General features: G+C 39.1%; 2 protein-coding genes across 3 annotated transcripts in view; one reads left to right on the plus strand and one right to left on the minus strand.

The window, feature by feature from the left end:
• LOC134349414 (protein INSYN2B-like) overlaps positions 1 to 2,165 on the plus strand; it is an 85,655-nt gene extending 83,490 nt beyond the window's left edge. For both annotated transcript variants that reach the window (XR_010018664.1, XM_063053685.1), the window contains one exon: positions 1,683 to 2,165. Coding sequence is in view for 1 of the 2 variants with exons in the window: in XM_063053685.1 (XP_062909755.1) it covers positions 1,683 to 1,716 (34 nt within the window). In the remaining variant the exon portion in view is untranslated. The remainder of the gene's footprint in view (positions 1 to 1,682) is intronic.
• Positions 1 to 13,420, minus strand: part of LOC134349413 (dedicator of cytokinesis protein 2-like) — a 732,270-nt gene that overhangs the window by 351,994 nt on the left and 366,856 nt on the right. The window contains exon 27 of the mRNA XM_063053680.1: positions 11,538 to 11,630. Coding sequence (XP_062909750.1) covers positions 11,538 to 11,630 — 93 coding nt within the window. The remainder of the gene's footprint in view (positions 1 to 11,537; positions 11,631 to 13,420) is intronic.

Raw genomic sequence — 13,420 nt, forward strand, 5'->3', positions numbered from 1 at the left:
CATTGTTTATCTACATGTTACTTTATCAAGGAAACTACTGAACCTTCTTCTACCGCTACCATGAGCACCACACCTCTAAATCCCTACTTCCAACACCCTTCAAGAATGCATTCCAGAATACAATATATGACTGCACTTGCATCCCTCATCTCATTATCTTGCTTCATAAGCAAATTTCTCTCCTTTTATTTCTCTTGACAATAACATAAATCTTACATTATTTATCTTCCTATGTGTGAGAACAGTCCTTCCCAAAGTGCTCCATGAAAATTCCTCTTAACTTGGACACGTATTTATCTCCTAGAGCTTCCCTGCTATGAAAATGAGCAATCCCAATTTCTTCCGATGTTCCACGTATCATTATCCTTGATTGATCACGTTAGCTTCCTCTGAACTGTACACAAGTACACTGAGCAAAAATGAAGTCAGCACTCCAAAGTAACAGTTATTTACAAATTAATAAACATTTCAACTTTATAGTGTTAAAGGGGAAAAGACATTACTTTTTAAAAATTATGTCATTATTTTTGAAGTAATTGATGATAATCCATGCTAACAAGGTAACAAATTGCAGAAATAGACCTAAACGGGGCTATCTGAACATTACACTGACTTTTTAATTCATATGCTGGGAAATCTTACAGTCCTTTTTTTTTCAGATTTTGTGCTCCTTTCTTTTCTTCTTGAAATTTTTCAGGAAATTTCAGTCCTATGCAAAAATATTAAAGGTATTTCTGTAAATGTGATTTGTTTCCAGTACCATACTATGTGAACTTATATATAAAAAATGAGAAGATACTGTAAGTGGTCTAATCCCAGATGAAAGAGATGTATTTGGTCCTGTTATTGCCTATAATTACTAACGAACAGCTTGGGATAAAAGAAAGGTCAAGGAAGTGAGGAGGAATAATAAGCTGTTTGCATTTATCAAAGAAATAGGTAAGTTCCAAACTCTAGGCAAGGTAAGAGCACATTGAAGAAATATAGCTGTAACTTGAGTTTAGGGAGTTCAGAGGAGCACACAGTATGGACTGTGATCCATTCATTAACAATACAAGTTCAGCAAGAAAGTGAAGAATTTAGACAGGAATCCCCATTCAATAAGCTTGTGGTTGTGACCTGCCCAGATCTGTGAAAACAAAACCTTGGAAGAGTTATCCCAAAAATGTAAGTGCTGCCAAGGTTGTAGAACTACTTGAGTCTACCAGAGAGTACAAATAACCAAGGTAAAAATAGATTGTTTGATGTGAGTTTTACCCAGTTTCTTAGCAAATGTAAGAAGAAATGAAGAATAATACTCGGTGCTTCTCAAAATCAGGGATGCAGATTCATGGACTTGAGGAGATTTCATGGCAGCACAGTCAATATGTTGTTACCTACATGCCAGTAAACAATGTAACTAACAAAAGAGGAATACTTACATTAGATTGAATAACCAGAAGTTGAAATGGAACTTAAATAAAGTTATATTCCCCCAATCCTAAACCAAGGTGAAGTCAGGTGATGTCCATCATACAGATTGCAAGCAAAGTATATCCAAGTTGATATGGAGCACTCAGATCAGGTTGGCTGCTGTTCCTGAGCTCTTGCCAATAATACTTGCAGGAATATGCAGTGTTTGTGGATGTCAAGGTGGAGCAGAGTTGAGCTGGACTGTGCTCTCCTTTCCCTCTCATCCACAGATCAACAACTACTGAGACTCACATCCCCACATGAAGATGGACAAGTGACGAGGTACCAGAGGACGAATACATCAATGGAAAAGAACAGTCAACTATTAGCAATGAAACCCTGTAGAAAAGATGGGAATGAATTTGTAAAAGGGAATAAAAAAGATGCTACCAATTGTTAGAGATGAAGGTATGAAAGTCTATTCTGAAAATTGTGAAATAGTAAAAATTGATAATTGCATGTGATCCTGTAAGATATGTGTCTTACCTCACTAAATGAGAGTAGCACTTGTATGACAGGCACATGAAGTACTGTGCATTTGTATATTGTCTGTACTAGAGTAAAAGTTCTCTTTGTACGGCATTGAATATAATTGTAAAATACATACAAGCAATGATATTTTTAAAAATGTTTCACTTTTCATTTAGCTTAACTTGGCTTTTCATTTTTCACAATGGAGTATCTATTTCTGCTGATCAACATATAGAAATAAATATTTGTACCAACAATAAGCACTTGATCATGTCAAGATCTCAAAGCATTTTGGCATGAACTTTGTTGGGCATGCAGTGACATTTTTGTCTGTATATGAGCAAAACAATTACACTGCAGTAATGTGTCCCTGTATCAGACCTCAGCTTATTAATTAATAACCTTGGTGGTGCGGACCTTTACAAATTTGTACAAGGTATCAGCAGAATATTCGTCAGCATTACCAGTCATTAAATATGCTGGTAATGTAACATACACTCTTAATTCTTTATAGCACTGCGCCAAACCCAAAGGAGAAGAAAATACATACAAGAGCTGAACTAATGTGTGGTTAGAAAATTGGATTTCAAGAATTTTTTAAGCAAATCTTTAACATACACCAGAGAAGCATTCCAAAGAGGAACTTGGAGACTTGTGTACAGATTTGGTCACCCTGTTACATAAAAGACAGGGGAAAAAACAGAGAGTTATGAGGATGTTACCAAGACTGGCGGGCCTGAGCTATAGGGAGATGTGGGCCAGGCTAGATCTTTATTCTTTGGAACGTAGGAGAAAAAGAAGCAACCTTAACGAAGTGTTTAAAATTATGTGAGGCATAGATAAGGTCAATGGTTACAGTCCTTTTCCTATGGTAGCAGAATCCAAAACTTGGGAGCATAGGTTTAGTGTGAGAGCAGAAAGGTTTAAAAGAGATCTGAGAGGCAATATTTTTCCATGCGAGTATATGGAATGAGCTGCCAGAGGCACTGGTTATGATAGATACAATAACATCATTTATGAAGTATTTGCATAGGGACATGGTGTGGCTGGGCTTTGAGGGATATGGGCCAAAGGCAGGAAATTGGGACTAGCTGGGTGATCAGCCTGGACAGGGTGGGCCCAACGAACTCTACGGGTGCTATATTGCTCTGGAACACTGTTTGCAATTCCACTGGAGCATCAGCCATAATACAGCACATTGGCACAACCACATAGACCTCGATTCAATCCTGACCTCTGCTGCTGTCTATTTTGGATTTTACACGTTTTCACTATAACCATGTGGGCTTTATATAGTCAGTCAGTTTCCTCCCAAATACCAAGGATGTGCAGCTTATAAGGTTAATCAGCTACTGTGAATCCATGTGTGAAGGTGAATGATAGAATCTTGGAGAAATTGACAGGAATGAGGGGAAAATAAACTAGGATTAATATAGGATGAGTGTAAATGGCCGCCTGGTGGTTGGTAAACTATCGCCAGAGATCGTTGGCCAAGGCAAACTGAGAAATGAAACATTCACTGCATAAAATTGCCAACTTGCCTTCGTAAGACCATGGCAATGGGCAACCAGAAAGAAGCACCTTGTTTTATGCACAGAGTTACAGATCAGCTACTGATAATTTTGTTGCCTATTAAATATGCTCTTCAATACATGTAATAAGCTTGAGATGGTAAAAGGATATCATCACCTGGATTTTATAATGAATGGTATTGTGGTGTTGCTCAGGTAAACTCCCTACTAAGGGTTAATGATCACAGTGACATGAATTTTCCATTTCCGTACATTAATTGTCAACTATCAGCTCCATAGGATCTGCAGTGTACAGTCACAGGGCTGTCATGCAGAAGGCTAAGAGGCTAACCAAGTTGAAGAAATTGTATGGGTAGAAAACCCTAATCTCTAAATGACTCTTTGTAGAATTTACAAAGAATGCAATATAGATTAGGCCACATATTTGGGATAAATATAAACCTCATTCATTTCTTAAAATTAAAATATGAACCAGTTTTCAATATACTAGTGTAATCACAAAGAAGACACAGCAATGGCTCTACTTTGTTAGGCATTCGAGAATATTTGGTATGTCACCAAAAATTCTTACAAATTCCTATGGAGATTTGTATGTATGATGGAGGGAATTTTAATTAATTGGATCACAGCCTGATATGCAGCCTCCATGGCACAGGATTCCAAGAGGCTGGAAAGAGCTGTAGACTTAGCCAGCTCTAGCACAGGCACAACTCTAGACACCATCGAGGACATCTTCAAGTCAAGGTGCTTCAAAAAGATGGTATCCATCACTATGGCCCTCACCATCCAGGACATGCTCTCTTCTCATTCCTACCATCAGAGAACAGGTACAGGAGCTTGAAGACTCACACATAACAATTCAGAATCTGTTTTCCCCTCCACCATCAGATTTCTGAACAGTCCATGTAACCACATTATTCTGTTGTTTTGCTCCGTTTATGCCTTTTGGTAGTTCTATATCTTTGCATTGTCCTGCTGCTGCAAAACAACTAATTTATGTCATCAAAGGAGGTGATAGTAGACCTGATTCTTCTTTTAGAAATTCTGAAATAATTACCCGAGGGAATGAAATGACATATATAGAATAGAAAATCATAGGACCAGTGACCATTTGCTCCATTGTATCTGTGCTGGCTAAAATTAATCTATCCAGTCTAATCCAATTTTCAACTTTTAGTCCATAGTCCTGTCCTTCAGTAATTCAAGTGTGCATCCCAATACTTTTTTTAAATACACTGAATGTTTCTACTTCTGCGATATTTCCAAACTCTGCGTCCCAGACCTCCACAGTTACTGATTTGCCAATCATTAAAAATGTAATGAGCATTTTTCAGATTTTTGAGAGCAAGAATAATTTGTAAAGTTCCCACTATCTCACTAATTTCCGCCGATTGTCTTAGAGGAAACCAAAAAAAAGTTCCCATTTTGGAAAAGCAAACACTGACAGACACCAATCTCTGAATATCTATAGATCCATTGCATATTCCTGAAACTGCTGGCAGATTTCCATCATTGCAAAAATGAACCTCACCAATACTGTAAATTACTGCAGGAAAGATGAGACAATGACTTATGCACTGAGCTTCTATAAACTTCCCTCACCTATATTAGTGAAATATTTCATCAAAATCCATATAGTGGAATCCACTTTTCCATCATGAATCTTTCTAAGATTCTTTTATCTAAGTACACTTCCTGACAACATGTTTTTAATTATTAATTCATATATCCCCGTGAATAATGGAAACTGATGACAATATAATTATAGCCATCCCTGAGAGAAGGCGCAATACATGTAGTTTTGTGCAATCCACATCACCACCTTGTATGTCCCTGTAACTGCACTGAATACTACTTCCCCATTACCCAAACTGTAAAACCATTTGTGTTTAAACTGCAAACGGTCATCCTCAGTCATGTGGGAATATCATTGTCTAGTCAGGTCCTTTAAACACTTGCAGCAGCATAGTTTATCAGACAAACACACACAAAATGCTGGAGGAACTCAGCAAGGCAGGAAGTATCTATGGAAATAAATAGATAGTCAACGTTTCAGGCCAAGACTCTTCTTCAGGACTGAGAAGGAAGGGAAAAGATGCCAGAATAAAAATTTGGAGGTGAGGGGATAGAGTCTAGCTGGAAGGTGCCAGGTGGGTGGTAAGGTTAAGGGCAAGTGAAGTAGGAATCTGATAGGAGAGGAGAGTGGACCATAGGAGAAAGGGAAGGAAGAGGGGATCCAAGGGGAGTGTAATAGGCAGGGAAGAAGAGATAAAAGTCAAAATGGGGACTAGAGGAAGGAGGGCTACAATTTAACAGAGGCTTACTGAATTGTGATTAGCAGCTGAAGTCTGTTTACCATCAGTGTAAATGATTTTATCTCAACCATCTTTCAAAAAGATGTAACACCACTGCCCTCAGTTCTTAGAAAGTCTCCACACCATTGGGTGAAATGAAAATAGACCTCTTTGAACTTTATTTTATGTAGGATGTATCCACTACTCAAAGTCATTTTCAGTCTCTCTAATATCCTGACTTAGAATTAGGCAGAGCACTCGTAGGCCTATGGCACAACAAGACCACATTGACCATCAAGCACCCACTTGCACTGATTTTACATAACCCCCATGTTATTGTCCACGTATAAATGCTTACAGATTTTACCACTCATGCACACATTTCAATTTCAATTTCAGTTTATTGTCATTCAACCGTACACACGTAGACCACCTCAACGTAAAATCACCCTCCTTTTATATGAATTACGCCCCAGTAATAATTATTAGTTATGCACACAAAGAGAATCTGTATTTACTTACAAGTACCTTTATTGTCTCAATTAAAAAGCACGTGAATTTACCCCACCGAATACTTGTCAGCATTAAAGGCCCTTCATGCCCATGATGGTTAGTCTCCAGAGAGTTGTTGCTGCCTCACATTTGAAGCTTCTTATTTTATACACTTTCCTTACAAGTTCAAATGTTGGCTTGAGGTCATATGACTAAGTAGTGTCAACTTCTTATTGATTCTGGTCCAAGCCAGCGTTCACTTATTGCCCTCTTCCACAAGTGACAACTGGTAAGTTATGGCTCTTTGTTCTAAATCAGTTACCAAACTAGTAACCAGCTTGAATCGCTCAGGGCAGACACAGACCTCACCACTCACAAACCAGCAGATTATATTATACCAAAGCACACCTCTCAAATAACTTCTTAGTCCAGCAGATTATCTGGTGCATCACTGTGTCTACTTTAAAACAATGATTCAGCCAAGCAAAACCAGTTCACAAAATGGAAGATACAGATTCACAAAATGGCAGCATCCTCCAACCTCATGGCAAGAACAAAGACAATTGGCTTGTCTACTTCCACTGTCCTTAATTCATTCAAATTCACTGATTTGAAGACTGTAATTGTTTCTGGCCAATACTCCAGACAAAAGTGCACAATGCAGTACATATAACTCACACACACGACACATAAAGTAATATTACCACAAACAAATCAACAAATCATTAAATGCATTTATGACACACACTAAAAAGTAAACAGTAAAATGCTACTGGTGCTTCACAAGTGGTGAGATCTGGATGGTGACAGGGAATTCAGTAGCCTTATGGCCCAGGGGAAGAAGCTGTTTCCCACACTAACAGTTCTTGTTCTAATGCTACGGTACCTCCTGCCTGGTGGTGGGAGGTCAAAGAGATTGTTGCACAGATGGGAGGGATCATTGGCAATGCTAAGGGTCCTTAACATTTGGGGTGAATTACGGTGATAATTAATCAACCAACATGCATATCTTTGGAATTTGAGAGGAAATTGGAACACCTGGAGGAATCTTATGCAGGTATAGGGATAATGTGCAAACTCCACTATGACAGCATCAGAGGTCAAGATCAAAGCCAGATCACCGGTACAATGAGCCAACAATTCCATCATCTGCACCACCTTGGCATTCCCAATTCACAGGTTAGTTTCACAGTTTCCACCTTCTTGAATTGGAGCCTGCAACATTTGAACTGCAATAGATAATCAATAGCTGCATCTCTGAGTTGCCTGGTTTTACTGCAATCAGAGAATCCCAGCGCACCAGAGAAAGTTCTTGGGACTTCCTAGTGTTTGAGGCTGTGATACGTCCAGGAGTGTGCGTAATCACCAATCCATTAAGTAACCAAGTTTTGTCACTTCACGGGAGGTATAACTTGATTCTTTGCCCTCAAACAAGAGCGACATCTGTCAAACTCTAACCAGTCATGAAGTCAAGGGAAGAGCAGTCCTGAAGAGTACTGGTTCCCAAAAGGTAAGTTATTTCATGTTACCTTGCTTTACAGATCAACAAAAGGATACTGTTTTTTTGAGCTGAGGACTTCTGTTCCTAGACCCAGTGTATCTATAGTTTGTTATACTACTCACTACCAAGACCTTAACTAGTGGTTGTTCTATATTGCCCGAGGATCCATTCCACAGGAGTCATGTCTTTTATTGTGCTGTTGTGGTCACAGCTCACTAGCCCGAACATCTTGCACTGAGCAGGCTAGGACTGATATATGTATAAGGCTGAGAAATAATACTGGTCCAGACTTTCACAATGACTAGCTGAGGTGAAACAAATGCTCATTCTATTGACAATCGGCCATTATCCCCAATTAAACTTAAACCCTGGATATAAACTTTGGTTTAGGTTTGCGCTCCACTGTAATGATGCATTTTCCCCCAAGTTGTGACAAAGTTATACTTATGACGGAACCTGTGACTAACACACCAGAGCAATTACTGCTGTGTCACTTACTATGTCTTTGTCTCATCCTGGAGTTGTGCAAATGGAGATGGAACATTTAGACACATTTCAGCTTTCTAGCTCTTTAAGTACCACCTTGAATGTGTTAAAGAGTCACAGAATTGTAGAAAACAGAAATGGAGCCTTTGGCATATCTCATCCACACCAACCAAGTTGTCTCATTGAATTAGTCCTATTTCCATATGCTTAACCCATATACTTCTGAACTCTCATTTCTCTACTTCAGCTCACATGGCTGTGGTGTCCACAGAGTCATAGAGCATAAAAATAGGCCGTCCCATGTCAAACATCAAGGTCCCATTTACACTGATCCCACACTAATTGCTTTATTTAAATTTTCCTCACATTCCCATCAACAATGATCCTAGATTCTACCCCTCAGAGGCCAATCAACAAAGCATTCTTTGCGATTGTGGGAGGAAACCGGAGCACTTGGAAGAAACCCACATGGTCAAAGGAAGAACATGCAAACTGAGAATATATAAAAATTGAAGTACTTGTCAAAATCATGAAGCTGCAAGATACAATCAAATGGGCACTGTGACTAAAGCACCTAGCATTCCAATGTGCATGTTGTGCAAGTGGATGTAGTGTTAAAGATTATAGTTTTCAGAGAAAAGCAAACCATAAATTTTATTTATTTCTTTTGCAAATCAAATACTATTTCTTACATATAATAGCCAGGAACATTCAGCACTTAAATAAAATAAACTCTAACAACATTGCCCTTTTAAACTCAGTTAATAATCTAAAATAGAAAGTCTTATTAATGATGACCATAAATCTATTAGATTGTAATAAAATCTTAGTTGACGCATCAAAGTCTTAAGGAGAAAAAATCTCCTGCCCTTATCCAGTCTAGCCTAAATGTGACACAGTAGTTGACTATGAAATGGCCTTGCAAGTTGTTCTGTTCAGGCGTATCAGGGCTGGGTTATAAATGCTGCCAACATCTTGAAAAATGAATAAACATTTTAAAATATCTGCATTCAGTGTGAATTCTTTGGATCCGAGCACTGTTGGCAGAATTGGCATTTACGTACAGCCCATTGCCACTTACTGTTCAGAAGCTGACAGTGAACTTTCATTATACAACTGGTTTATGCATTCCCAGATTGTGACAGTGCTGTATTCAGCACGAGCAGTGCACATATCACATTAGTTATGTTCCGTGCAACTATTTGTCCAGAAAATGTACACTCCTTTGGGTTGTGTACATTGGCTTGTTATCTTGAAAACCAATGCTTTGCTGAAAGTATTAAGCATTCCTGTATGAGACATCAAACCTCACATCCTTAATTGCTGTGACTTTTTGGCTTCAACTCCAACCTCAGAGAACAAATTAATTCTGATGTGTCTCAGCCTGAGCTATCTTTGTTATTCAACCTGACCAAAAACCATAGTTAGGGCAGCTTATCCTGGTCAACCGTTCAAATAGGTTCAGTCTAATTAGAGGAGAAAAGAATAAATGATTCATGCTTCCAGATTATTTTGGTTTATCAGTGTAACAGCATCCGTTGCAAGTTCTGAAAGCAAATTGCCTTGTGATTTGCTGCACACATTTCTATTCTCATCAAGGATTTACCAATCTTGTCAGAAATATGTGCATGAATAATCGTGTCATTAATATTAAAAGCAGTAGGTTGTTAATGGCAAATGTGATGGCTACAACAAGGAAATTTTCAAGAAAGACTGCAGATGATGGAAATTTGGAGCAACACACAAAATGCTGCAGGAACTTAGCAGGTCAGGCAGCGCCTGTGGAGGGAAATGAATAGTTGACATTTCCGACCGCATCCTTTCATCAGTCCATCAACTCTACATTGCTCTCAGACATATCCCATCAATCAGGCATATCACTTATTTCCTGTAACTTATTCTCTCTCACACATACCTTTGGTTCTCCTTCCACCACTTACACCAGAAGTAATTTACAGTACTCAAATAACTTTCCAATTGCCAAGAGACTCCAGGAATATGAGGATAATGCAGGAAATGGCACTTAGCCACAATCTTGATGAATCATAGCAGGCTCAAAGGGCTGAATGGCCTATTCACACTCTCTTCCTTTCTGAGCCTACAATAAATTCGGTGCGACATCTTCAAGCGCCATTTTTGAAACCACATTCCCTCAGACCTCCAGCTAATTGGGCAACGACCTGGCATAATTTTCAATCAACTATGTGTCTGGTGGAAAAATTTATTTTGTTGCAACTAGCTCTCATCTGATATTTCAACATCATTTTAAGATGTTCCTGCTTTGCCAGGGTAATGCAATGACCTTGCCAATCAGCCTAACCCTGTGATGTCTCCAAAGACCCAAGGCTGAAGTAAGGTCTGAGGTTAACACAAGGGTTGGAGCTAACTTCCTGACTTTAAACACTGTCCTTGGTCAGCATGCCATGTTAAACACAGTCCCAGCTTAATGACTAATGATTCCTGACATGGCCCTCATCCGGACTTTGCCAAAAGTATAATTGTCTACCTTTAGTCCTGTGTCAAGGTACTTGGATATAATTAACTAACTTGCTTTTCAGCACCGAGGAAAAGCTTAAGTAGCCCATGAGGAATTAAGCCTCAATGAATCATACACAGTCATGTGGCAAAAAATTTTGTCAAAAAGCATCTTATTATGTGAGGAAAAGTTCTGTTCATCTCCTGGAAATATCAGATAAATCTGCAATTGTAGCTCTCACCTCCCCACGCCCTATATTCAAGACTGAGCTTTCAGCAAGAGCAAGTACCAAGAAGTAATTCTATGTGAGCTGTTCCTATGGAAACAGTGTGCAGCAATAAAGCTTCCATTTTCTTTATTAGACAGCTATTGAAAAGTTGGCGTCTTTGAATATTGGTCTTATCAGTATCATAGGATCTATCCAGCTGTAGAAGAGAATAAGAAACATTGGTCCAACATTTCAAGGGAACATTTTAACTTCACTTTGTAGCCTACCATGTGCACTCATTAATTTACCCAGCATATCGCTTCATGATAGATATAAGAAAAATGGAGCAACCACATTACACCTATCACCAACTAGTCTTCTACAGCACAGTCAGACCTATCGGTAGCAGAGATGGTGGAAAATGTGATCTTCTCCAGAACTTAGTACCATAATATGACAAGAGTTGTTCAGTTTATGAGCCTTCCAAGGATCACCAATCACCTTGTGCTTCACTGACAGCACTAAGCCTGTTGAATACATGATGCCTTTGAGATGCAGTGTGGAGCAGAGATCACTCACACAAAATAGACCGAGAAACTAGCCCTCACCCCATGAAAGTACTTACAACCAGTTTGTGGCCTCCCATCTTAATAATTGTCTGGTTCACAGTTCGTAGCAAATTATTTATGATTCCCTGAAGATGGCTGTGAGTTGAGTCCTAGAGAAAAGAAAAGATCAGTGTTAAAGAAGATAGTTGATAGCAGGAAACGAAGTACATAAATCACCATAATCACCAGATAATACAATCTTCAACTTCAGGACAAAATTCCAAATACCATTATAGGTCTAGATTCAGGCACATTTAATAATTCTGATACACCAACAGCACTCTTGGCTTTCACTCTGCTATCTTCCTATTTTGTATTTGTTCTATTTCTTTCTCTCCCTCCTGGGTTAAGATGTACCAACTCATCAGAATCAGAATCAGATTCATTATCATGACTTAGCTTATTGTTTTTAGTGTTTTGCAGTATCACTACTGTGAAAAAAAAATAAAATTATTATAAACTACAATAATAAATACTGTAACAAAAATAATAATGGGGTAATGTTCATGGATTCATGGGCCAATCAGAAATCTGCTGGTGGAGAGGAAGGAACTGTTGCTAAATTGTCGAGTGTGGATCATTAGGCTCCTGTATCTCCACCCTTCAGGACAGTAACAAGTCCTGGATGGTGAGGATCTTTCGTGATAGGTGGCACCTTCTTGAGGTACCATCTCTTGAAGATGGAGAAGGTTGTGCCCATGATGGATCTGGCTGGGTCTACAAACTCCCATTGCCTCTTCCAATCCAATGTATTCTCACTTGCCCAGTCCCAACTCAAAGATCATTCTTTCACCTCACAGACCAATGCTCCTACAACTGTGCTTTGGGGATAGTTCTCCAAGATGCTTGCTTCTGAATGCTTTAGTAAATGCAATATTACTGCCTCATTGGACAGAGAGAATCTTGAGGAGCAGTACGGAAATTCTTTCTGGTTTCCTAGTCAATGCTCATTCCTCAGCCAACAGTTGTGCAGGAAGTTGGATTCATTGAGGTAGTTAGACATAAGAAGAATCAGAACAAGGCATTGCCCCATGCAAAGGAAGAGAGAGTAACAATATGTCCTTGCTTTCTCTAGTTAGTCATTAACGAATGCTGGATTTGCTATTTTTAGTTAAACTTTCTGCAGTAACAATTTCACAAGCTAGGTAACATCCTTGTAAGTGTAGGACAAGGAACATAGATTCCACAACCTGACCCTGAGTCATAACAGCACATCTATGGAATGTCTTTGGTAATGATGTTCTTATCATTAAGGGAAGCACTCTCTGAGTTAATATGTTAACACATGTGAAGGTACTGGGACCTATTGAAGGAGGGCTACAGATTTAGCCCTGGTGAGCCTCCGAAGATGAAGCTAGAGAAATCTGAGACTCAGTTTGACCATTTGCATTTGTCAATAATGAGATGTGATCATGACATCATGGGGGTTTTTCATCTTCGCAGAGTGTTCATAATGTCAGAAACAACTGATCACAAATCCATCGGACCCTAAACTATATGTCTGGTCATCAGGAAAAGACCTGTAGTACCTTATTTCTGAATGCACAATAGAATGCCATTCTATGTATAATCAGAGATAGGGCGTAATTCATGCCCGGTAAGGCTTAGGACCAATGGAAATCAATCAACTTTAGCCGGATCTGAGAAGAGAAAGTGTATGTAATTCTTTGATTCAAGACCGCTATAGCATGATGTGAATGTCAATAGTCATTTTGGCCTTTATCCTGTGCCATCAGAATTAAGTTACAAGGTAGGACCCAGTCCTGCACTCCTGAGGCAAAGCTTGGGAAGCCAGCCACAGGCCTGAGGGAAAGCTGGGGCACATCTGGGATCACCAGCTTGCCAGGATTTTGCAGGCACTAATCAAAGTTCCAACAGTTTTTGCACATGGAAGAGGGAA

The sequence above is a fragment of the Mobula hypostoma genome, chromosome 7 (genome assembly GCF_963921235.1).
Source record: "Mobula hypostoma chromosome 7, sMobHyp1.1, whole genome shotgun sequence".
Lineage (NCBI taxonomy): Eukaryota > Metazoa > Chordata > Chondrichthyes > Myliobatiformes > Myliobatidae > Mobula > Mobula hypostoma.